The sequence below is a fragment of the Nyctereutes procyonoides genome, unplaced genomic scaffold, assembly GCF_905146905.1.
Source record: "Nyctereutes procyonoides isolate TBG_1078 unplaced genomic scaffold, NYPRO_anot_genome, whole genome shotgun sequence".
Lineage (NCBI taxonomy): Eukaryota > Metazoa > Chordata > Mammalia > Carnivora > Canidae > Nyctereutes > Nyctereutes procyonoides.
Genome location: NW_026575042.1, coordinates 29,955,550 through 29,982,585, shown reverse-complemented (window position 1 = coordinate 29,982,585; position 27,036 = coordinate 29,955,550). Strand labels below are relative to the sequence as shown.

The 27,036-nt window shown below is 37.3% G+C and overlaps 1 protein-coding gene across 2 annotated transcripts in view; it reads left to right on the top strand.

The window, feature by feature from the left end:
* Window positions 1-27,036, top strand: part of ACAD11 (acyl-CoA dehydrogenase family member 11) — a 102,687-nt gene that overhangs the window by 62,726 nt on the left and 12,925 nt on the right. For both annotated transcript variants that reach the window (XM_055321078.1, XM_055321077.1), the window contains exons 14-17: window positions 17,026-17,092; window positions 17,899-17,984; window positions 20,448-20,519; window positions 21,408-21,562. In XM_055321078.1, coding sequence (XP_055177053.1) covers window positions 17,026-17,092; window positions 17,899-17,984; window positions 20,448-20,519; window positions 21,408-21,562 — 380 coding nt within the window. The remainder of the gene's footprint in view (window positions 1-17,025; window positions 17,093-17,898; window positions 17,985-20,447; window positions 20,520-21,407; window positions 21,563-27,036) is intronic.

The window sequence follows — 27,036 nt, the reverse complement described above, 5'->3', positions numbered from 1 at the left end:
TGGAATGTACCAAGCACATTCCCTCTTAGGGCTTTTGTACTGGCTCTTCTGTCTGTCTGGAATGTGCTTCCTCCTAATATTTGCAAGTCTCACTCCCTCATCTCTCAAGGTTTTGTCCCAGTTACCTCCACACCTCACTGAGGCAATCCCTGATGACGCTATTTAAAATGCCCCTCACTTGCCTGTATTCCAGTCCACCTTACCCATAGTACTTATCCTCTGCTAATGTACTGTATCATTTGTCTTATGTTTGCTGTTGTCTCTCCCTGTATTAGAATATAAGCTTCATTAGAACGGGGACTTTTATTTGCTTTCTTCACTGATACACCCCAAGTGCCTAGAATAGTGTCTGGCATATAGTCAATATTTTGAATAAATAACCATACTTCCCCTTCTGATTATCCATTTTACTTTCCTTGATGCTATACTTCTTTAATGACTTCTCTATAACTGCAGCCTCCATAATTAACAAGTCTATAATGTTTTACATATAGATACAATACTGACTTGTGGCCTTTGTTTAGTGCTATTACTCCCATCTAGAATACTCTTCCCACTCCACTTTAGCTCCCTAACTCTTATTTGGGATTCAGATTCAGGTCTGACCTTAATGTTACTTAATTCAGGAAGCCTTCCTTAACCCTTTTAGATTAAGTCAGATGTATGTACGCTTTACTCCTATAGTACTATCTCACTCTGCTGTTAGTACTTAGTAAAATGTTCTGTCTTCCATAGCAATCATGTATCCTGCTATATCTTCAACATTTAGCTGTGTGCCTTATTTATGGTACCAGTTTACTGAATAATCATTAAATACATGAATGAATGAATGAATTAATTAATTAATTAATTCAGCCCGTCAGAGTTTATTTATTTATTTTTTTTCCATCAATCAGAGTTTAACTTATCCTCCAGACACAAGTTTAGCAATGGAGCTGGAATTTTAAATCTAGATCTTCTGTCTTATGCTATTTCCACTTTATCATACAATCTCTTCTTACACATCTTTGTTATTCCATGGTGTCATCTATTATAGAATCTTGGTATTTTTTAAAGGGTATGTAAGGGATGCCTGGGTGGCTCAATGGTTGAGTGTCTTCAGCTCAGGGCGTGATCTGTCTTCAGCTCAGGGTGTGATCCTGGGGCCCCATGATCGAGTCCTGCATCAGGCTCCCCATAAGGAGCCTGCTTCTCCCTCTGCCTATGTCTCTGCCTCTCTCTCTCTCTCTGTGTGTGTGTCTCTCAGGAATAAATAAAATCTTTGTTTTTTTTTTATTTTTTTATTATTTAAATATTTTATTTATTCATTCATGAGAGACACAGAGAGAGAGAGAGGCAGCGACACAGGCAGAGGGAGAAGCAGCTTCCATGCAGGGAGCCCAACGCAGGACTTGATCCTGGGTCTCCAGGACTACACCCTGGGCTGAAGGCGGCACTAAACTGCTGAGCCACCCGGGCTGCCCTAAAATTAAAAAAAAAAAAAAAAAGTGGCCTTTTCCTTTGTTTTTTACCCCAAACAATCACACGCTTCCTTGTAAATAGGATTCTTTTCTTGTAAATCAGTATAATGCTAGAATCTTTACATATTTCAAATTCACACATCATTTTTTGCTAACTTACACAAATACCCAGCCCCTGGGGCATAAAGGATCTCAGGATCAAGCCTCTTCTGGTAGCATATACCCTATGAAATAAGTGAAACTAGTTTATTGCTTGGCTTTTCCTATATTTTCCTTCTCCCTAGACAGAACTAGAGGAGCTGGTATTGATAGGGTAGACTTGCCAAGACATGAAAGACAATCATATAGCTTGGAGATTAGGGGAAGGCATCATTTGCCTTAAGCAACGTATCAAAGTGCTTACTTGTTCCTTTAGTGTCTCCCCCCACCCCCATTTTTGGTACTTGTCTCCTATTTCTCATATCCCTAAGAAGAGAGTCTTTATGATTCCAAATGGCTGCTCACCATAAATTGTCTCTCATCCTTACCTGCCTTACCATAGCAATGTCCCTCATTCCTGAAGAATCTCTCTCTCCATACTCATTTCTCTTGTAGTGCCATTTTGCTCAGTGATAGATGTTTGGAAAGCAATCTGACTAAACTATATACTGTATTATCACTGAAAATATCATTGATATTGAGATATGTATTGAACATTTGGATAATCTCATTATTTCTCTTTAGTATCCATATTACATATTCATATCGTATATGAGTTTTTTACTTAGCATTTTTATGTTACTCCAAATTCACTATAAATGTCGTTTTTGTAGCTAAGTAATATTTTGTTGTGTGGGTCATAATTTGTCTTCCCACTCAGCTACTATAGGACCTGCAGAGTATTTCTAGTGTTTTGGTATTACAAATAATGTTACAGAAAGCATCTTTGTAGATAATGTGGGAAACTGAAATTAATTTGGGAAGTGTTGAAGGATGTGATTAATCATGTGTAATTGTCTCTTTATTACACAAAAGATAATGTTCTTACTATTCACAGTACAGAATAATTGTAGAGTTCTTTCAGATAAGTGCATAGAAAGGTTCCTTGTTTGTTTGTTTGTTTGTTTGTTTGTTTGGAAAGGTTCCATTATATGGACACAGCAGAGTATATTATTTAAATAATCTATTGGTGGCTATTGCTTTATGTCCAGTGCTTTGCAAGTATAAACAGTACTACTGCAGTTTTCATTCTGGAACAGTACATCTGTAGGATAAAGCCCAGAAGTTGGATTGATGGATTAAAGAATAATTGGATCTGTAATTTTGATGGATATTGCCAAGTTTTACTACCGAGGGATATTATTTGTATACCCATCAATAATGGAAGTGTCTGTTTCCATGGAACTTTGCCAATAGAATGTGTTATTTGTCTACCACTTTGCTTTCTAAATGACTTGTAACAGATTTGGTACTCTTCCCATCCTCTTGTGGGCCATATATGAAATATTTTCCCCCAATAAGTTTTTTTGGGGGGGTTCTAATTTTGCTTTTTTTAATGTGCAGTAGTTTTACATAGACAAATCAACTGATCTCTTTCTTTTAATTTAAGAAATTTAATTTATCATAAGGTTTAAATTTTTTTTTCCCATCCAGATTTCATAAGTAAACCTTTGTTTTTTTTTATTATTATTTTTTAAGATTCCATTTATTTATTCATGAGAGACACATACCCAGAGAGAGAGGTAGAGACACAGGCAGAGGGAGAAGTGGGCTCCATGCAGGTAGTCAGATGCAGGAATCAGTCCTGAATCCTAGGATCATGCCCTGAGCCAAAGGCAGATGCCCAACCACTGAGCCACCCAGACGTCCCTGTACAAACCTTTCTAGAGGTGGAGTAAGTGAATTTCAAAGGGTGTTTCCTCCATTAAAAATAACAGATATTCAAGAGAACACGTTAGATTGGGGCTTTTTCTTAATTGTAGGATTGTATGATAAACATTTTTTTACTAAGTAGAAATTTCATTGTAAAATGGTACTTACCTCATAATTGTTTTTCATTCCAATTTGAATTAAAGGTAAGTGTAGTAGTAAAGCTAAGACCAACTGAAGTTTATTTCACCTCAAATTCAATGTTCCTAGAAGAAATAGCCTTAGACTTTGTAGATGGCTAACTGTGCTTCATGTTATATACTGTTTACATCACTTTCTTTGTTGTACCACACCCGTACCCAATGGTCATGCTTTTTTCTCCACCTGCCATTTTTCTTTGTGTTAGAGAATGGTTTTGTTTGATAACCATACGGCTTGTAAGAGCCTAAAAGGTTAAAACTCACCAGCAAATATCAAGGAGATGTCATTTTCAGCCTGACTTAATCCTGGCACTTGAACAGCTTGAAAATACCACAGAGTCTGAATCAAAAACAAAATTATTTTATCTGTGCCATCTGTTTTCATTCATGAAGATCTGTGCCACAACAGATATATTTAAATGTTTTCTGGCCTATTCAGATTTCCTCTAATATATTTCATTTACAACATTTGGTATCCTGTTCATTAAGATATAAAAAAAAAAGAGGGGTGCCTGGATGGCTCAGTTGGTTAAGTGTCCAACTCTTGATCTCAGCTCAGGTCTTGACCTCAGAGTTCTGAGTTCATGCCCAGCATGAAGCCTACGTAAAAAGAAAACAATAAAAAAGAACAAAAGCTCTATTTAGAAGAAGCATGTGTTTCAGCTTCTGCACCTGCCAAATTCTTCTTGTAGCTAGGTTGAGATGATATATTTGTGAGGGGTTTTTCCCATTTTCTGAAACATCGGGGCTAAGTCAGAGTATCTTAAAATTTACAACCTATGTACTCACCCTTATTTCCTCTACTTAATGACCCCAAAACGAGAGCCAGTTTAGGAGTTTATTTTTTAAGGATGCCTGTGTTTCAGATGGTTAAGCAGCTACTTTGGGCTCCGTTCATGATCTCTGGGTCCTGGGATTGGGCCCAGAGTCGGTCTCCTGGCTCAGTGGAGAGTCTGCTTCTCCCTCTGCCTCTCTCCCCTGCTCATTTTCTCACTCTCAAATTAAATAAATAAAATATTTTTAAAAAATGTTTTATACTTTAGACTCTGAATTGTTTTCCATATTAGATTGAGTGAGGCAGAATGAAAGAATTACTTGCCTTGTTTCTTGAGTTTCTTCAAAATTTACCTGATATCTGAAATCTATTAAGCACTTACTTAAAACTGGAAACAGTTTTTCCTGATAGAGCAAGGCAAGACATGTTATTGGGAAATACTAGAGAAAAATATATTCTGGGTATTAAAAAAAGAGGGCTTTCAGCTAGGTTTAGGAAATTATAGAAAAGATTTTGCTTTTGAAGAATTTAGTTTCTGGCCATCTAATTTTAAAATTGACAAGACCTTTAAAAATTATCAAAAATGTCCTTGATTACCAGGATAGAAAATAAAGAAATAAAAGACCTCTAATGAAAATGAACCCCAGATTGTTCCATTGTGTCCTAATCTGATTTTTGAAGTATACCCACTATGGAAACAATGTAAGTTTTATGAAGCAAGTAGCCTGACCCTTTCAGCCTGTGGGCCTCAAAGCTTTCTACAACTAAAACTTTAAAAACTCTTAACTAGAAAAATACTCACTTGAAAAATTGAAAGGGAGCTTCTCTGGGGAAAAAAAAAGTTTTTCTCTAATTTTTAACTAAGAATCAAAGCACAATTGCATATTATTGCACAGCCAGGACCAATCAAGAGTTAAAAAAAATTTTTTTCCTCAGCCCAGCATTTTCAGATAAGAAATTAAAATTAAGATCCAAAATAAAAAATAAAAAAAAATTAAGATCCATAATTCAATGTAGATAATCTGTTATCTGAATAATCCTAATGTTCTTCAGGTTGATCCTCAGATTAGTGGAATGCATTCTTTCATCTATTAGCACCTGTAAAAATCAGGACACACTCTTAAAAAACAGTGATACACAATTTGGAAATTCAAACATGATTCAATAAGTGAGGATAGTCAAGTAGACTCACCCTGATGGTATAATATCTGAGACTTTTTTTAACTTAATTTTTGAAATATGTAAATAGTGGGATCTTTTCTCATTAAAATTTAGTAGGTGTAGCTGCTGAAACATCCTTCTAGAGAGTCCTGTCAGAACTGATTGAAAAGTAGATTCTGTTAAATTTGAAAGAACCCAAATTGTTTTAAAACAATTATATTTTAATATTAAATACATTTTTCGTTTACATGTATAATTCACAATACAGAACAAGGGGATTAGAATTTTAAACTCTCGGTTTTATTGATTTTAAAGTTTCAGAGCTAAGATTTCTAATTCTCCTTATATTATCATATTTTGAGGTGATCATTGCATTTCTAAAACGTTAGCCTACACTAATAATAGGTATGTGAATATATAAGAAACTGTCATACTGGTTATGCAAAAACCTGGTTTTGGCAAAGTGTAAAGGCCAGAACTCTAAGGAAGCTTCATTTCTTGTGTGGTGGAGTTAGCACCTAGATTGAGCTCATAGATAAAAACTAAAAAAACTATCAGAAAACCAACTACCTGAAGATGCTAGGGAGTGACTCAAAGTAGGCTTTTTGTAGCAAGTCAAAATTTGGAAGGTGAGACAGGCAGAAAGGAAGTTTTTCATTTTTAGGCTTTGGCTTGAGGACACTGTGTGGTTTGAGTAAGCTGAAACTTCTCTAGAAAACTCGGATCTTTGTGTCCAGAGGAACCAGAAGACAGTGCTTGGGGCAGCCATCACTACTGAAAAATGAGGTTATAGGGTGGGTATTCCAGGAGAGGAGAAAGCCAGAAAAGGAGAGCTCTCAGGTTTCACCTGAAAACTTTGCCAGAGTCTCTAGCTGACTCCTGAATAAAACCATGCAGTCAACTCAAACCACCTTGCAGCTAAATGAAAAGAACTAAACTAAAATTTGATCTCTCACCCCACCTAAACTGAGACAGACTCTGCAGTTTGACTCTGCCTAAGTTAAGAGCCTAATAAGAAAATCATCAACATGCTTTGAAGGGATGTAACAGAATCCAGAGTCTTCAAAACAAAAGAATTACAGTGTCCAGAATAACAATTTAAAAATTACCAAATGAAGAGCCGGGAAAACATGACCCATTTCTAGGGGAAAGCCCACTCCCAAATGACTCAGATGTTGAAATTATCAGACAAGGACTTAAGGCAGCCATTATAAATTTACTCAATAAGGTTAAGAAAAAATAAAAAGAAAATACAGAAGAGAACTATGAAGAGGAATCAATTGGAAACATCAGAAATGAAAGGGAAAATATCTGAAAAAAATTCACTGAATGGGGTTAAATGATATAATGGTGATGACAGAGGAAAAATTTAATGAACTTGAGATAGACCATAGGAATCAACTAGTTTGAAGAATATATGGAAAGAAATTAACAGAGTCTTAAGAAGCTGTGGGACAATATCAAAAGCCATAAAATATGTGTAGTTGGATTTCCAGAAGAGAGGAGAGATTGCCGCTTAAAAGAACATAGAGATAATGAAATATTATTCAGTGTTAAAAAGAAATGAGCTATCAAGCCATAAAAAGACATGGAGGAAACTTAAATGCACATTATTAAGTGAAAAGGTTATGGTTTCAATTATTTGACACTCTTGAAAGGCAGCACTATGGAGACAAAAGATCAGTGGTTGCCAAGGATTAGGAGTGGTGAGGGATGAATAAGTAGAGCATAGAGGACTTTGGATGGACTGAAAATACTCTATGATATCCTGATGATGGCTCCATGTCACTATACATTTGTCCAAACCCAAAGAATATACAACATCAAGAGTGAATTATAATAGAAACCATGAACTTGGGGTAATTATGATGTGTCAGCACAGGTTTGTCAGTTGTAACAAATATAGCATCCTGATGGGGGAGGTTGATAACAAGGAGTTACATGTGGGGGTGGTATATGGAAAATCTCTGTACCTTCCCCTCAATTTTCTGTGAACTTTAAACTGTTTTTTTTTTTTAAGATTTTATCCATTTATTCATGAGAGACACACAGAGAGAGAGAAAGAGAGAGAGACAGAGAGGCAGAGGGAGAAGCAGGCTCCCTGCAGGGACTCAATCCCAGGTCTCCAGAATCACGCCCTGGGCTGAAGGCGGTACTAAACCGCTCAGCTACCCGGGCTGCCCCTAAAACTGTTTTCTAAAATAAAGTCTCTCATCTCTCTGTGCCCGTGTGTGTGTGTATAAATTCCAGAAACTAAAATGCCATTATTATTGGTTGATATAAAATAAGTATGTTTAATTTGAATCAAGGACCTTTGTTGTCTGCAGACTTTTCAAAGTATTGCGAAGTGTTCATTTGAACATTACATTTCTCTTGTATTTCTGAAAATGCTTGTGTTTTTCCTTTAGTGAAAAACAGATTAATTCCTTTCAGTATCACAACTTTATATTTTATTTGAAATAATTGGATTTAGTAATATTGTATTTCAAAAGCCCTGAGGGTGAAGAAAATAGTTTTGCTCTTTATCTTTTGCTCTTTATTTCATACAAAATACAGACAATAAATCATATATTTGGGGAAAAATAAGAGACAATCTTGCCTAATATGTTTATTACCTGATTAGTGTGGCATCTAGTGGCCAATTTAAGGTTTCTTTAAAAATTTTTCCTGTTCCAATTAGCTAAAAAGCTTCTCCCTTCCTTTCTAGCTGTAGACAAAATCACCTATAGGCATAGCTTTGGAGATGTAGCTTTGATTCCAGACTACTGCAATAAAATACTGCAGTAATGCAAATCAAATGAATCTTTTGGTTTCCCAGTGAATATGAGTTATGTTTACACTATACAGCAGTCGATTGAGTGTGTAATAGCAGTATGTCTAAAAAAATTATACAATTAAAAAAATACTTTATTGCAAAGAAATGCTAACCATTATCTGAGCCTTGAACAAGTTGTAATCTTTTTGCTGGAAGGGTCTTACCTCAGTGTTGATGGCTGCTGACTGATCAGGGTGGTGGTTGCTCATGGTTGGAGTGACTGGGGTATTTTCTCATAATGAGACAACAATGAAGGTTGCTATCTTAGTTGACTCTTCCTTTCATGAACAATTTCTCTATAGCATGTTGCTGTTTGATAGCATTTTTCCTATAGTAGAACTTCTTTCAAAATTGGAGTCAGTGCTCTCAAACCCTGCTCTTGCTTTACCAAGTTTATGTGACATTCTCAATCCTCTGATGTCATTTGAACAATGTTCACAGCATTTTCATTTCACTACTTTCTTTGCTCACCCATAAGAAGCAAGTCCTCATCTGTTAGTTTTATCATAAGATCACAGCCAGTCAGTTCCATCTTAAGGCTTCACTTCTAGTTCTGTGATTTCTACCACATCAGCAGTTATTTCCCCTGTTGAAGTCTTGAGCCCCTCCAAGTCATCCGAGTGCTAGAATCAACTTCTTCCAAACTCCTGTTAATGTCGATATTTTGACCTCTTTCCATGAATCCCAAATGTTCTTTTTTTTTATAAATTTTTATTTATTTATGATAGTCACAGAGAGAGAGAGAGAGAGAGGCAGAGACACAGGCAGAGGGAGAAGCAGGTTCCATGCACCGGGAGCCCGACGTGGGATTCGATCCCGGGTCTCCAGGATCGCGCCCTGGGCCAAAGGCAGGCGCCAAACCACTGCACCACCCAGGGATCCCCCAAATGTTCTTAATGGCATCTAGAATGGTTAATCCTCTTCTGAAGGTTCAGTTTACTTTGCCCAGATCCATCAGAGGAATCAAAAGCTATGGCAGCTAGAACTTTACAAAATGTATTTCTTAAATGGTAAGACTTGATCCATGGGCTGTAGAATGGATGTTGTGTTAGCAGGCATGAAAGCAACATCTCTTTCACAGCTCTTGGATGACCAGGTGCATCATCAATGAGCAGTAATATTTTAAAAGAAATCTATTTTCTGAGCAGGAAGTGTGAACAGTGAGCTTAAAATATTCAATAAACCATGTTGCAAACAGATGTGCTGTCATCCAGGCATCACTGCTCCATTTATAGAGCACAGGCACATTAACTTTAGCATAATTCTTAAGGGCCTTAGGATTTTCGAAATGGTAAATGAGCATTGGCTTCATAGTCACCAGCTTCATCAGTCCCTAACAAGAGAGTCTCCCTGTCTTTGAAGCATGGAAGCCAGACATTGATTTCTCTCTAGTTATGAAAGTCCTAGATGGCATCTTCTTCCAATAGAAGAGGGTTGTTTTCATCTACAATGAGAATCTGTTGTTTAGTTCAGCCACCTTCATTAGCTATCTTAGCTATCCAGATCTTCTGGATCACTTGCTATAATTTCTGTATCAGCCCTTGCTCCTTTACCTTGTACTTTGATGTTATGGAGACAGCTTCAGCTTCTTCCCTTAAACCTCATGAACCAATCTCTGTTGCTTCAAGCTTCTTTCTTTCTTTCTTTCTTTCTTTCTTTCTTTCTTTCTTTCTGTCTTTCTTCCTTCCTTCCTTCCTTCCTTTCTTTCTTTCTTTTTCTTTTCTTTTTTCTTTTCTTTCTTTCTTTCTTTCTTTCTTTCTTTCTTTCTTTCTTTCTTTCTTTCTTTCTTTCTTTCTTTCTTCTTTCTTTTCTTTCTTTCATTTGACAGAGAAGGAAAGGGAGAGTGCAAGCAGGGGAGTGGCAGGCAGGGGGAGAGGGAGAGGCAGGCTCACTGCTGAACAGAGAGCCCGAAATAGAGCTTGACCCTGGATCATGACCTGAGCAGAAGGCAGCTGCCTTACCATCTGAGCCACCCAGGTGCTCTGGCATCAAACTTTTCTTCTGCAGCTTCCTAACCTCTCTCAGCCTGCAAAGAATTGAAGAGAATTAGGGCTTAGCTCTGTATTTTACTTTGGCTTGAGGAGGGAATGTTGTGGCTGGTTTGATCTTCTATCCAGACCACTCAAACCTTCTCCATGTCGGCCATAAGGCTATTTTGCTACCTTATCATTTGTGTGTTCACTGTAATAGCACTTTTAATTTCCTTTAAGAACTTCTCCTTTGCATTAACAGTTTGGCTAACTGGTGCAAGAAGCCTAGCATTCAGCCTATCAGCTTTTGACATGCCTTCCTCACTAAATTTAATCATTTCTAAAAGCATTTGATGTAAAGTGAGAGACCTATGACTCTTCTTTCATTTGAACACTTAGAGACCATTGTAGGGTTATTAATTGGCCTAAATTCAATATAGTTGTATCTTTAGGAATAGGGGAGCCTGAGGAGAGGGAGAGTGATGGGGAACATCCAGCTGATGGAGAAGTCAGAATGTACATAATATTTATGGATTGAGTTTGCAGTTTTGTATGGGTGCAGTTCTTGGTGCCTGAAAATAATTACAACAGTAACATCAAAGATCACAGACTAACATAACAAATAGAATAATAATCAACAAGTTTGAAATACTGCAAGAATTACCAAAATGTGACACAGAGACAGGAGGTGAGCAAATGCTGTTGGAAAAATGGTGCTGAAAAAAAAATAAAAAAATAAAAAGGAAAAATGGTGCTGATAGACTTGCTTTATGCATGGTTGCCACTAACCTTCAATCTCTAAAAAGCAAAACAAAACAAAAAACAAACAAAACAACAGAGTATCTGCAAAGTGCAATAAAGCCAAGCAGAAGGGGAATGCCAGAGTATGTATGTATGATTGTATGTTTTGATCTGTTCTTTTGCATGGAGAAAGCACTGTCATGAGTCAAGCTCTAAATCTGTTTAAGATCTACCAGCCTAGAGATGAACAGTCACTCATTTTAGTTACACTGCCTTCCACCTCCTTCCCTCCCTTCCCCAGATGAAATCTATTGTTAGTGTTTTTATCAATTTGAGCATTTTATAACGCAGAGCATGTATAGAGGATTTCTGTATATAGAAGTGGGGAAATGCCCCACCTTATATTTGGCAGTGGCTCCTCCACGGCTGGCAGATTTAATAATGTTCAGATTAAAAGAAGATAAGGAAACAGGAAAAAAAACATACTACTGTTTACTCAGCAGGTCTCTTGGTCTCCTTTAAAAAAAAAATTATTCATGAGAGACACAGAGAGAGGCAGAGACTTAGGCAGAGGGAGAAGCAAGCTCCCTGCAGGGAGCCTAATGTGAGACTCGATCCCAGGACTCCAAGATCACGACCTGAGTCAAAGGCAGATGCCACCCAAGTATCCCTCTTAATCTCCTTCTAACGGAGACCTACAGATTTGTTACAGGATGGTAGGGTAGTTCTTAAAAATGTTTTTAAAGGTAGTACTAGTGGGGCGTGAGTGGCTCAGTCAGTTTGGTTTCGGTTCAGATCGTAGTCTCAGGGTCATGAGATCAAACCCCACACTGAGCCCCACACTGAGTGTGGAGCCTTCTTGAGAGTCTCTTCCTCTCCCTTCCCCTTTGCCCCTCCCCCCACTTATATGCAGTCTCTCACAAATTCTTTTTTAAAAAAGTAGTAGTAGTAGAAGTGGCAGTTAGAAGTGTCAACAAATCAGAAAATATTTAAGAGCATACTGTTTCCCATCCCTCCACACGCCAAAGTCATACCCTAGAAGAAACTCTTCTAACATTTTCTATTTTTAGTTCTCTGGTTTTTGCTCTAATCTTAGGTAAAATGCTTTTTTCTCTCTCCTAATTTATCCATTTATTCCTCTACTGACTTCCCCCTATTTGAATAATGATTTCACTCATTTGTACCATAACTCTGCATTTTCCTAATTAGATATTTATTGTTTTAAATTTTTGATTGATGACTTTTTAAACTTTGAAATGATCTCTAAATCTGTCCTCTACAATCTCATTTGACAGAATCTCAAGATTAATTTTATTTATAACATAAGAATATGAATACTCATATCACTTTCTCTACCTTTTATCTCCTCCTTCCGTATTGTACCTTACATCAGCAATAGCTTCTACTTTTACATTGTCAAGATTACTAACATTTACATTCTGTTTTGCAAAATCATGATTGACCACAAGTTGACTCTAAGCATTGAAAACCAATACAAAGTACTTGTCTTATAGGACTGTGTAGATATTGTTCAGTGGTGGCCTAAGTAGTATATTATATTTCATGTCCTCTAATAGCTGCTGTATAATATCACCTTGGCCATTCTAAGAAGACTGTTTCTAGCATCAAAGTCAATTAGAATAGCTTTTCTTATACTCTATATATTACTTAAATTCATACCATATTCTAGTTGGCTTTATATTTGGATCATGGTTCACTTGTATATTTAAAAATTATTTTCCTATAATTTCTAATTTTCATTTTTCTTTCACTGCATTATTTATTTGTATCATATCTCCTCCCCCTTACATATACACCTATATATCTTTAAATTATACCTGTAATTCTATTGAATTTTCCTTTTTCTGGAGACCTTTCTTTTAGAGTCTTTATTCTTCCTATTGCAATCTGAACTGATTATCTTTTAGGCATATCAGTACAATTATCCTGGGATTTCCATATATTGCTTTCCTGGAATTGACTATCTTTTGGATCCTATGACTTTTTTTTTTTTTTCATTTACTTCCTTATTTTGCTTGAGTACATTCTTAACTTTTGGAGGAAAGATGCATAAGTAAATAAATTTATCTGAGATCTTGCGTGTCTGAATAGGTAGGTATTTATTTTACCTTCACAGAGATTGATGCTATGATTGGTATAGAATGCTAGATTGAGGGATCCCTGGGTGGCGCAGCGGTTTGGCGCCTGCCTTTGGCCCCGGGCGCGATCCTGGAGACCTGGGATCGAATCCCACATTGGGCTCCCAGTGCATGGAGCCTGCTTCCCCCTCAGCCTGTGTCTCTGCCTCTCTCTCTCTCTCTCTGTGTGACTATCATAAATAAATAAATAATTTTTTTAAAAAAAAGAACCAACCCTGCTGACACCTGTATTTAAAAAAAAAAAAAAAAAAAGAATGCTAGATTGAATTCTTTATCTAGCATCCCTGATGATGCAAGTCTAATCCTCATTCCTTTAGAGGTGGCTTGTTTTTTTCTTTTTTCCTTTAGGATTTTCTCTTTATTGCTTATGTTTTGAAATGTCACAAACATGTAGCTAGATTCTTCCTGCCAGTCAATGGCCCTTTTATTTTTTTTTAAGATTTTATTTATTTATTTATTTGAGAGAGAGAGAACAAGCCAGGGGAAGGGGCAAAGGAGAGGGAGAAATAGACTCCTCTCTGAGCAGGGAGCCCAATGCGGGACTTGATCCCAGGACCCCAGGATCATGACCTGAGCCAATGGCAGACACTTAACCAACTTAGCCACCCAGGCACCCCTTAATGGTCCTTTTAATCTAAAGACTTTTTTTTTTTTCAGTTTTAGAGGACTTTCAAGTTTCTTTAATAAATTCTTCCCTTTATTTTTCTTTTTTTGACTATTTTCTCTTTATTAAACCTATTTTACTGTGATCTTAGACTTCATATTTTTGCTCTAAGTGTCTCTTATCTTTGCTCCCGTATTTTCAATCTTTTTCTTTCTTTCTTTTTTTTTTTTTTTTGTTGTTGTTAAGATTTTATTTATTTATTTATGAGAGACACAGAGAGAGAGGGAGGCAGAGACACAGGCAGAGGGAGAAGCAGGCTCCATGCAGGGAGCCTGACATGGGACTGGATCCTGGGTCTCCAGGATCAGTCCCTGGGCTAACAGCAGCACTAAACCACTGAGCCACCCGGGCTGCCCTTGACCTCTTTTTCTTCTGCTTATCAAAAATTTTCTTGATTTGATTTTTAGTGCTTCTATTGAACTTTATGCTTTAGCAATCATATGTTAATCTCTGAGAGTTTTTATTTTCTTGTCCTCTGGTTGTTCCTGTTTCGTAACATCCTTTTCTGGTTTTCTGGTTGCAATATATATAAATCTCTCCAATTACATCAACCAGAGTTTTTGTCGTTTGCTTTAGCTCATTTTGTTTTGTTTTGCTTTGCTTAGGTTCTGTCTGTTTCTTGTTTTTTTGTTCCTCTATGGTCAGTTTTATAGTTTATTTATTTTGGTCAGTCATTCTCTTTAATGCTGCAGTCTCTCTTCACATACTACAGATCCTTGGTTTTCTGTTCATACTTTAAGAGGAAAAGGAAGGGTAAATGGCAGAGCTTTTTACAGGGCTCTTTTCCAGCCATGTTCCTCTCCTAGATGAGAATTTTATAAAGAAACCTTTTGTGGAGGAGGACTGGGATTCAGTTTAGAGTCACTGATGGGAAGCTAGTTTCCAAGTTACATCCTCCCAAGTCTCAGAATAAGTTTATTCAGTTTTTTGGGTTTTTTGTTGTTGTTGTTGTTGTTGTTCTGTAAAATACTACATACTTCTCCTTCAGGCTAAGTATCATATATCTGCCTATAGGATTGCCAGCTAATATATCTGCCCACCTGTAAATCCTGAATTAATTCACCTTTGGTCACCTTGCTTCTCAATTATACCTTCTGACTCTGAGGCCAGAACCCTCTCCCTTTGTAGTTTCTTACATCATTTTCCAGACTCTGACTTCTCTGTTCATTTCATTGATCAATTTGCCTTATCTGTTTCCTAGATATTTATTGAAATCTTTCATCCGTTGGTGACCACCAACACCCCTAATCCAGTGCCTCACCTTCTTTACTTCCTTTTCTGTTATGGTTATGCCTTTATTGTACTTTTATACATTTATTTCAATGGAATCTCAGGAGTAGTGGGGGACAAACAAGTTTCTACAATCTTGAATTTCTCCAAGTTGTTTGGAGAAAAGCTACCAAGGGGCACCTGAGTTGTCCAGTCAGTTGAGCATCCCACTTTTGATTTCAGCTCAGGTCATGATCTCAGGGTCAAGGGATTGAGACCCAAGTCAGGCTCCTCACTCATTGTGATGTCTGCTTGGAACCTTCTCTCTCCTTCTTCCTCTGTCCCTACCCTACCTCATGTGCATACTTTCTAAATAAATAAGCTACCAATTCAGTTTCCATTCTGAACTCTAGCAAATTCTAGATTGGTTTCTATAGTATGGTTTTCTGCTTATTCAGGATCTCCTCAGACCAAAAACATAAGAGCCATAACTATACATTCTGTTTCTTTTGTTTCTTCTATTCAATTGTAAGGAATTTTAAAATTTCAAATGGGAGTCCTGGAGTTTCCCTTTGCTCTGACTTTACTCTTGACTTTTATCCTTCTGTTTCTTTATCTGTTGGCCTTGGTCTCTATTTCTTGCCTAATCAACAACATTGACAACCTTTTATTACAGTATAATGTTACAGTTCTATTTTATTATTGGTTGTTAATCTCTTACTATGTCTAATTTATAAATTAAACTTTATCATAAGTGTCTATGTATAGGAAAAATCAGTATATATAGGGTTTGGTCCTATTAAAGTTTCAGGCCTCCATTGGGGATCTTAGAACATGTCCCTTGTGGATAAGGTGGCAATACTGTACTTGACATGATTCTCAACATTTCTCATTGAATGTTCATATGATTTCAGATCTCTTGAAACCATTTTTTATACGAAGTTAGAAAAAACAGGCACATGGGTGGCTCAGTGGTTGAGCATCTGCCTTTGGCTCAGGTCGTGATCCTGGGGTCCTGGGATCAAGTCCCATATCAGGCTCCCCTTGGGGAGTCTGCTTCTCTCTCTGCCTGTGTCTCTGCCTCTGTGTGTGTGTGTCTTATAAATAAATAAATAAAATCTTTAAGAGAAAAAAAGAATCTGATAATTTGTTTAAGGCTCTCTACAGATGTCTTTAAATTAGTCTGCCCCTGTGGTATGTGGCTTTGTAATTAGAAAGCCAGTTAAATGGGATTTTAAATGGGATTTTCCCTGAGGGACCAGAAGCTTAGACTTACCTGGTGAAAAAGAAATGTAGTTTTTGTAAGAAGGCCTCTTTGGGCAACTACTATAGAGCTCTGAACTATAATCAAATTAAAGTTTGCATTAAAATTGAAAGAACTTTGTATTTCAAATTTCTAACCTTTAATAAATAAAAAAAAAGAGAGAACCTAGGCTTACTGACATCAGAATCAGAGTGGTATATATGTGGACAAGCCCAAGTAAAGCATCCTCAGCGGCTCTAGTATGTCAAGCCCAAATGGTATAGTCAGTATGGGTACTAAGATCCTCAGACCAGCTTACCTTCCCCCAACTCCATGGTGGGGGAAATGAGGTCTTTCTCAGCCACTGACTAGGTAGTTAATACCATGTGAGTGTTAATACCTTGTCGTTCATATGTCAGAAAATAGGAGATCTAATAAGCAGGAGGAAATACACTAAAGGAATTTTACCACTTTTCTAACATGCCAAAATAGTATGAATGGGAGAGCCGTAATTTGTCTTAAGGGTTGCAGTGTTTCATGGCTTCGACTTCTGGTTCCTTTTGTGCAGCAGCTGTCATTAATGGAATCCACTCTTGGCTCTGCATGGTCATTTTTCTTGGGTGATGTACAGTTTTGTACGTAAGCATTTTTTAATGAGTCAAGGGTTTTCTTCCTTTTTTTTTTTTCAAAGTAAACTTAGAAGGATTAGAACTTTTAGGGTGAAATGTCAGACTCAAAATTTCTTTTTATGGTGTATTCTCATTTTCTCCCTGGTTTTAGGAGCTGGAAATCCAAAGTGCACAATTGCAATTGTTTTGGGAAGAACTAAAAATGCCTCTGCAACCAGGTAATAAAATAATTGTGATTGAGAAATCTAATTAGGAATAAAAATCACCCTTTCTTTCTACCCATGTAATTTACTTAAAATGCACCATTTGGTTTGGGTGCCTGGGTGCCTCAGTCAGTTAAGTGTCTGACTCTTGATTTCAGCCCAGATCATGATTTCAGGGTTATGAGACTGAGCTCTGTGTTGGGCATGGAGCCTGCTTCAGATTCTCTCTCTTCTCCCTCTGCTTCTTCCACCCCTCTCTAAAGAAATTTCTTTTAAAAAATGGACCAGTTGAACTTATAGATTATAATAATATAAAGTATGAGATTAATGTCACATTTGTGTTTCATAGTTATTTTACTATAAGATTTATTTAAGAAACATTTTAGGGAGTTGCTATATGTTCCTCACTGTGGAATTTCCTGTATTAAAAAGTGTTGCTGAATCCTCAAAGCTGTTTGGATCAGATTATAGGACATAAAAATTTTCAGAATGATCTGTAAATAATTATGTGATTAGACTATAGATCAAAGACAATATAGTCTTGCAACATTTGATATTATCAGTTCCCAGTTTCCATTGCTGAACAATGAGAAGCCTCAATCAAGTAACTTTAATTGATTTTCATATCATTATTACTGTTCCAGATCACAGCCTACATCCAACTGTGCTTGATGTATGTCTTCCACACAATTCCCATTCCAGACATCATTGCTTGCATGTACATAATAACAACCAAAAAAGGACAATTGCAACTCCGTCTAACAGCTGTTTTATTTTTCCACTTAGCACACTTTTCCTAACATCTGTTTTTCTTTAACCAGATACAAACAACACAGCATGGTTCTTGTTCCTATCAACACACCTGGTGTAGAAATAATAAGGCCTTTGTCAGTTTTTGGCTACATAGGTAAGTACTCAAACAACAGAAGTGTGCAAGCAGGATCACTGAGATATGCAGTAATACTGAAGGAAACAGATAGCATTATAATGCAGTAGATATATTCTTAGAAATCCTTTGGTGCTGACAACGGTTTTAACATAAATGCCAGTAAAATTCAGAATAAAGGGACGCCTGGGTAGCTCAGCGGTTGAGCAGCTGGCTTTGGCTGAGGGTGTGATCCTGGAGTCCCAAGATCAAGTCCCACGTCGGGCTCCCTGCATGGAGTCTGCTTCTCCCTCTGCCTGTGTCTCTGCCTCTCTCTCTGTGTCTCTTATGAATAAATAAATAAAATCTTAACAACAACAACAAAAAAAAGCAAAGAGAGGCAATGCATCATTGGACATCATTTTGTTTACTTTTGGGAAAGGGTAGATTGTATTCAAGGAACAGCAGTTGAGACTCTGCTTCTGTCATCTAGGAGAATGAGTTAGTTAATGAAACAAACTTAGAAAAACTAAATCTTTTTTAAAAAAATATTTATTTATTTATTCATGAGAGAGAGAGAGAGGCAGAGACACAGGCAGAGGGAGAAGCAGGCTCTCTGCAGGGAACCCAATGTGGGACTCGATCTGGATTCCTGGATCACGCCCTGAGCTGAAGGCAGACGCTCAACCACTGAGCCATCCAGGCATCCCTAGAAAAATTAAATCTAAGTAATCCACAGTAAAATTCTTTTTTTTTTTTTTTTTAAGAGACAGAGAATGGGGGGAAGAGGCAGAGAGAGAGAAAATCTTAAGCAGGCTCCATGCCGAGCCCTTAGCCAATGAGAGACTTGATCTTACAACCCTAAGACCCCCAAAATGGATTTATAATTTATGTTGCCTGGAAATCACCTCCATTTTAGAACCTGTGTTTAAATTTTCAGTGAGACAAATGTACAGCCCCTCTCCAACTCGCTACACGCAAGGCCAAAAGAAACAACTCTGGAGAAGTTTGATTATTAATGTCTATTCTGACAGGAAAAGGGTGTGGAGTTAGCATGAGATTATCTCTAGAACTTAAGGGTGGGGTAGGGAGTCTGAGGAGGGGTAGGCAGTGTGATGTAAAGACTAAAGTGTTCCCAGTCTCCATCAAATGCCAGCATTTCCAAGAGGCAAACACATAGTGAACAATCCTGGACTGGGAGTAGTCTCTGCTTTGTCTTGAATGCTGAGCCTGCTTTGTCCCTTCTTGCAGGTTTTTTGCAGCTTCAGGCATTGATTTACACAGTGATAAAATAAGAAACAAATTACAGGGCACCTGGGTGGCTCAGTGGATTAAGTGTCTGCCTTCAGCTCAGATCATAATCCTGGGATCCAGCCCCACGTTGGGCTCCCTGCTCAGTGGAGAGCCTACTTCTCTTTTCCCTCTGCCAGTCACTTCCCCTGTTTGTGCTCTCTCTTGCTCTCTCGCTCTCTTGTCCTCACTCTCTCAAAACAAAACAGCCTTAAACTACATTATTCACTTTCAAGTTTTGGACTATTGAAACCATTTTTCCCCCAAGCAAAATTTTCTATGGAAGTTCATATATTAAAAATCTCAAGAGGGATCCCTGGGTGGCGCAGCAGTTTGGCGCCTGCCTTTGGCCCAGGGCACAATCCTGGAGACCTGGGATCAAATCCCACATCGGGCTCCCGGTGCATGGAGCCTGCTTCTCCCTCTGCCTGTGTCTCTGCCTCTCTCTCTCTCTCTCTGTGACTATCATAAATAAATAAAAATTAAAAAAAAATTTAAAAAAAAAAAATCTCAAGAAATAATAATAAAGTAATAATAAGATAATCTGATTGGACCTATGAGGCCGCCTTCCCTTTTAGTAACTCTACAAACTTCAGAAAATGAGTTTGAAAACCTCTAGATCAAATAATTTCTAAAATCTAAGTGGAACAGTTTATGAGTTTCCTGGGCTGTGGGGCTAGGGGTTCAGAGCTTAAGGTCTACCTAGGAATACCTGATATATGAGGCTTTTAAGTTCTGTGCCTTCTGAGTAATTTCTTTGATTAATATTAATTATATATGACCAATTTTTTGGTCAACTCATTTTGCTCTTTAAAATTATGTTTTCTGAGGTACCTGAGTGGTTCAGTTGGTTAAACATCTGCCTGCATGGGACACCTGGGTGGCTCAACAGTTGAGCATCTGCCTTTGGCTCAAGGCGTGATCCCGGTCCAGGGATTGAGCCCTACATTGGACTCCCTGTGAGGAGCCTGCTTCTCCCTCTGTCTATGTCTCTGCTTTTCTCTGTGTCTCTCAGGAATAAATAAATAAAAAATATATTTTTTAAATCTGCCTTCAGATCATGATCTTGGGGTTCTTGGGATAGAGCCCCCCATTGGCTCCCTGCTCAGCAGGGAGCCAGCTTCTCTTCCCTTTCCCCTGCTCATACTCTCTCTATCTTTATCTCTTTCTCAAATAAATAAAATATTTAAAAATTTTTTATTTTCTATTTTACAGATAATTTCCATGGAGGACATTTTGAGATCCATTTTAATCAAGTACGAGTTCCTGCCACCAATTTAATACTAGGTGAGATAAGTTTGGAAAAATGATTCTTCAGTATTGTGTACTAAAATATTTTCAGGTCTAAATCTGGAAAAGATAGGAAATGTACTTTAGTTTACATATTTTTTTTCTCTTAGATACTTTTCCCTCTTACCCCATTTATAAGGGAACATTTTTTTCATGGTGGATTTTCTTACATGGGATAATATTTCATTTAAGTGTTTGATGTGGTTTTATATATCATATATAGCTAAATACAAAAAATGTACAATTCGGAGCAACATTTTTTTTTTCTAAAACATCTTCAGTTCTCATTTTAAGAAACCTCAAAACTTTCTGAATTCAAGTCTTATATATAAACATATTAGAAGCATAAATAAGTTTGCATAGTAAATGCCTGGTTCATTTCATCCTCTTGCTTATTGGAATCCTACCCTAAACTTCAGTGAACACTGCAAGTGGTACTTCTTTCAGAAAGATTTTGTGTTCTTCACCCAATCTACTCAATAAACCCCTGCTGCCTGCCAGGCCCTCAGGGTACATCCCTCTCTCCTTTGCCTTTCTTGTTCTCCACCATATCCCTTATTCCTAGCATCCTTGCCCCTCTTCTGGATTCTGAACTCCCAGTAGAGAGACTTGTGTCTTATCTACTGCTGAAACCTTATGAACTAGCATATGCATAGTTGGTACTCAAGACAGTTCTTAAATTGGATTGAAATGTTTAACAATGGTGGTTTAAAAACATAGAGATCAAAATTTCCATAAATAATGCACATTATTATAGAACTTTTTTTTCCCCCTACCAGAATGCCATTCTCATTGAGAGGGCCGTTCATCATTTTCTCAAGATTTGTGTAAATAACAGAATAGGTGGGCTGTGGCCACTTTCACATTCTCCCTTCTTTCTTACAGGTGAAGGTAGGGGATTTGAAATTGCCCAAGGCCGCCTTGGGCCTGGCAGGATCCACCACTGTATGAGAACAGTAGGTCTGGCAGAACGGGCTTTGCAGATTATGTGTGATCGAGCAACACAAAGGGTGGCCTTTAAGAAGAAACTGTTTTCACATGTAAGGATGATTAGTTACTTGAATTTATTCTAGCCCAATGCACTCACTGATCCAGAAACAAAACAGCATTACTTGTCATAAAGAGATTTCCTCTAAATAAATAAGATGATTTTTTTTTTAAGTACAAAGTATATTTGTCTGTACTTAAATATAGTCTGATGAGAGACCTTTAACTTTGTGAAAGATTAACTACTTCCTAAAGTGCTTCAACACAGCACAAAGAGTATGGACAATTCCTTCAACTTTCTCAGACTCTTGTTATCTAGAGAACCAGGTACATTAGCACTCTGAGGAGAGAGCTGGTATAAAGAAGAGGGATTTGCCTTGTTCTTTGACTTTCTGAAGGGAATTAGTAAGTGAGGAAATACAGGAAAATAACCTAAGACTCAGTGAAAGGAGAGAGATCTAAAAATGGAATGGACTGCTTCTATAGGAAGTAAGTTTCCTGTCACTGGAGAAAGGCAAGTACAAATGGGACCAGTATTTGATGAGATGTTCATGATTTTTTGAATTCCCATCTATAAATTATATACTATTGAGTCTGATGTTTACAAAGCACAATCAACAATATAGTTACATGAGGGCAATATAATCAAAATTAGAGACTATCAAGAGGGAAAAGAAGCTGTCATTCTGACTTCCTTGGAAAACTTTATAAGTGGGATATTCACATCATCTCCCAAAAGCCTTTCTAACTTGTAAGAAGGCAAGAAAATTTGTTTTAAGTATTCATTACTTAGGATTGCTAACATTTTAGTATTAGGTCAAACTTGGGTTGGTAAAATTATATTTGTGTTTGCTGGACATAATCTTTTAGTATATTGGTCCCCTTGTAAAGTACATTTGTGAGCATCTTTTAAAATTTAGCAGTGTATTTAAAGATTTTATTTATTTATTCATGAGAGACACACAGAGAGAGAGGCAGAGATGTAGGCAGAGGGAGAAGCAGGCTCCATGCAGGGAACCCAATGTGGGACTCGATCCTGGCACCATGGGATCACGCCCTGAGCCAAAGGCAGGTGCTCAGCCGCTGAGCCACCCAGGCCTCCCTCGCAGTGTATTTTTTTTACCTTAAATTTCCTATAGGCTATGTTTGCTTTCTGTGAAATATTATTCAGCATATCTGTGCTTTAGTTGTAACACTTTCTATGAAAAAATACAGCCTGTTTTATGGCACACACCTAGGAATAACTTGTTGAGGAACCCTTTTAGTATATGGTGAGGGCAAGGAGTTCAGCTGTTGGATGGACACTGTGGGAGGAAGTAAGAAGGTGTGAACTTTGGGGACTCTGAATACAACTCCATGCTGCTCTGAGTAGGAGCTGAAGAGTTGCTCATGACATCAATTTCACTTCCTATACTTTTCTCTCAGGATTGCCCCCCAACCCTGGAGGAGGATGAAGGGAGGACATGAGAGGTTGATGCACAGACATCTTGAACACACAAAAGCACTTTCCTCAAGTTTCATGAGAGATGTTTTCAACACTATACTTAGAGGGAAATTTCCCTCATGCTTTTTGTAAGTTAATGTATAAAGCAGAACAAGCCTGAGCTTTTCAAAAATATGCCTCCCTTCACTGGAAACTTCTTGCATTTGGCACAAAGAAAATGACCTGGCAGAGGCAAAAGAGATGTGGAGGCATGTCATAAACAAAAATCCGAGCCAGATTTTTTTTTTCTCAGTTTGTGTAAGTAACATTCCATTTCCCTGATTTTGGAGACTCTTTCCAGCTGCCTTCTCAATTATTCCAGGCACTATAGCAAAAAATTCTCTCCCAAAATAATCTGGCAACTCCTTGGAGCACTCAGTTTCTATTAACTGAATGCTTTTCAGCAAATCCAGGGTCTGTAGAGACCCAGCTGAGAACACTTTCCTTTACTCGAAAGCTAAGAAATAAATGTACTTATAATCTGATCATGAAGTCATAATCACTCAGCTTTATAGTCATCAAAAAGATACTGCTGGGGCTTGTTTGAAGTTGTTAATTCAGGGGACGCCTGGGGTGGCTTAGCAAGTGAGCATCTGCCTTTGGCTCAGGGCGTGAACCTGGGGTCCTGGGATCAAGTCCCACTTCGGGCTCCCCACAGGGAGCCTGCTTCTCCCTCTGCCTGTGTCTCTGCCTCTCTCTGTGTGTCTCTCATGAATAAATAAATAAAATCTTAAAAAGTTGTTAATTTAGAGCCTTGTTTCAACCTCAAAAGTCATCCAGTAGAAATGTTTGTTGTAAGCCACAAATGTAATTTAAAATTTTCTAGTAGTTACATTTTTTTTAAAGCTTTTATTTATTTATTCATGAGAGACACAGAGAGAGGCAGAGACACAGGCAGAGGGAGAAGCAGGCTCCACGAAGGGGACCTGATGTGGGACTTGATCCTGGGTCTCCAGGATCACATCCTGGGCTGAAGGCAGTGCTAACCGCTGAGCCACCTGGGCTGCCCAGTAGTTACATTTTTTAAAAAGTAAAAGAAATAGATGAAATTGATTTTTATAATCTATTTTATTTAACCCAGTATATTCAAAATGTTACCATCTCAACATGAAATCAATATAAAAATATTTTAAAGGTATTTTATAATCTTTTTAAAAAACAACTGATTTTTCTAAATTGAGTGTCATTGCACACTTATGACACATTTCAGTTCAGACTAGGCATATTTCAAATGCTCAGTAGCCACATGTGGTTATCAGCAGTTATATTGAACATCGCTGTTATAGAGAAACTGATCAAATATCCACTGCTCAAGAAATGTACTATAGCAGACATAACCAAGCATAAAAATAACTGTGGAAGGTTCATGTGGCTCCAGTAATAGCACTGTGATTGGCTGTTGGTCAAATTTAAATACTATTCTCCGCTGTAAACACCAGTTCTCTAACCAGGGATGGGAACAACAACACCACCACCAAGAAAGAACCCATTGTGGCCAACCAGGAGCATCTGTTATTGTCCTCTGAGTTTCACTGCTGAGTTCTGAATGTTTGCTTGCCTGTGGGATTTATGATAAGGGGTTGGTCTCTATATTCTCCATTCACCTCCCCACTTTTCTTCCAAGTTCTAACCAGTAGAGAAAACTCACGAAGACAACTAAGAAGCAACTACCAATTTTTTTTTTAATTAAAATATTTTGGGGATGCCTGGGTGCCTCAGTGGTTAAGCATCTGCCTTTAGCTCAGGGCATGATCCTGGAGTCCCAGGATCAAGTCCCGCATGGAGCTCCCTGCATGGAGCCTGCTTTTCCCTCTGCCTGTGTCTCTGCCTCTCTCTCTCTCTCTCTCTCTCTCTCTCATATATATATATATATATATATATATATATATATATATATATATATATATCTATATCTATATCTATATATATATCTGTCTCTCATGAATAAATAAATAAAATCTTTAAAAAATAAAATCTTTATTTTGGAATCACTGTAGATTCACATGCAGATGTAAAAAATAATGAGATCCCTTACATTCTTTCCTATGTTTCTCCATGGTAACATCTTGCCAAACTACAGTATAAAATCAGAACCAGGATATTGTCATTGATAGACTCCAGATATAGGACATTTCCATCACCACAAGGATCCCTCATCTTGTTCTTTCATGAGCACACCCACCTCCTCATTCTTGTCATCTCCTCATTAACCCCTGGCAACCTTTAATCTGTTCTTCATTTTTGTAATTTTGTCATCTCAAGAATGGAATCATACAGCATATAAGCTTTTGGTGTTGGCATTTTTTCACTTAGCATAATTCTTTGGAGATTCATCCAGATTATGTATACGAATAGTTGGTTCATTTTTTTATTGCTGGGTAGTATTCCTTGGTATGGATTATCACAGTTTAACTGTTTACCTGATGAGGGATATCTGGGTGATTCCTGTCTGTGACTATTACAGATAGAGCTGCTATAAACATTCATGTACAGGTTTTTATGTGAACATATGCCTTTATTTCTCTGAGATTAATGCACAAGAATGCTGGGTCATATGGGAGTAGTATGTTCAGTTTTTAAAGAAACCACCAAACTCTTTTCCAAAATGGCTAAACTTTCATTTTCATCAGCTGTGTATAGATGATCTAGTTTCTCCACATCCCCACCAGCATGTGGTATTGTCACTTTTTTTTTATTTTAGCCAGCCGATAGGAGTAGTGATACCTCATTGTGGTTTGTTTGTGTGTATGTATGTATGTATGTATGTATGTATGTATTTTTAAAGATTTTATGTATTTATTCATGAGAGATACACAGAGAGGCAGAGACATAGGCAGAGGGAGAAGGAGGATCAATGCAAGGAGCCCAATGTAGGTGGGACTCTATCCCGGGTCCTAGGATCACGCCCTGGGCCGAAGGCAGATGCTGAACCCCTGAGCCACCCAGGGGTCCCTAAAATGACTTTTCTGCATGGATTTATATGACCATGTGATTTTTCTTCTTTAACCTTGTTAATATGGTAGAGTACATTGATTTTCAAATACTCAACCAACTTTGCATCCTTGAAATAAACCCTACTTTTTCATAGTGTATAATTCTTTGTTATATATCGTTGAACTCTACTTACTAAGTTTTGTTAAGGATTTTCGCATATGGATTCATGAAGGATATTGGTCAATAGTTTTTGTTTTTTCGTACTGTCTTTATCTGGTTTTGACATTAGGATAGTATCTTTACAAAACGATGTAGGAGGTATTCCCATTTCTTTTACTTTCTGGAGAAATTGTCTAGATAACAATCTAGAAATTGTTAATTATTCTTGAAGCATTTGGTAGTCTCTAATGAAACCTTTTGGGCCTGGAGATTTGGGGCTAGAGAGGTAGTTTTTTAAAGATTAATTTCCTTATTAGTTTCAGGGTTATTCAGTTTGTTTTATATTGGATGAGTCATGTTTTTTTGTATTTTTTGAGGAAGTGATCCATTTTATCTAAGCTGTTAAGTTTATTGTTGAGAGATGTTCACAATATTCTCCTGTTATGCTATTGATGTTTGCAGGGTCTGTAGTGATATATCCCCTATTTCACTGACTTTGGTAACTTGTGCCTACTTTTTCTTGTCAGTCTTGCTATAGCTCTGCTGTTCTTACTGATCTTTTCAAAGAATAGAAAATATATTAATTATTAATATACAAAACTATAACATGATTGTTATATCAGGGCTTAATATTTGATATTAAGATATTTGTTTCATTGATTTTTCTCTATTTTTTTTCAATTTTATTGATTCCTGCTCTTTATTATATACTTCCTTTTGCTTTCTTTGTATTTATTTTGCTCATTTGGATTTATTTTGTTTCTTGAGGTGGTAGCATGGATTACTGACTTGAGACTTTTCCTCTTTTCTCATGTGTGTTTTTTAGTGCTATAATTTTCCTTCTCAGTACTACTTTACCTATGTTCCACAAATTGTGGTATATTGTGTTTTCGTGTTAATTCAGCTCAGTGTATTTTTCAGTTTCCTTTGAGACTCTTTAACACAAGAATT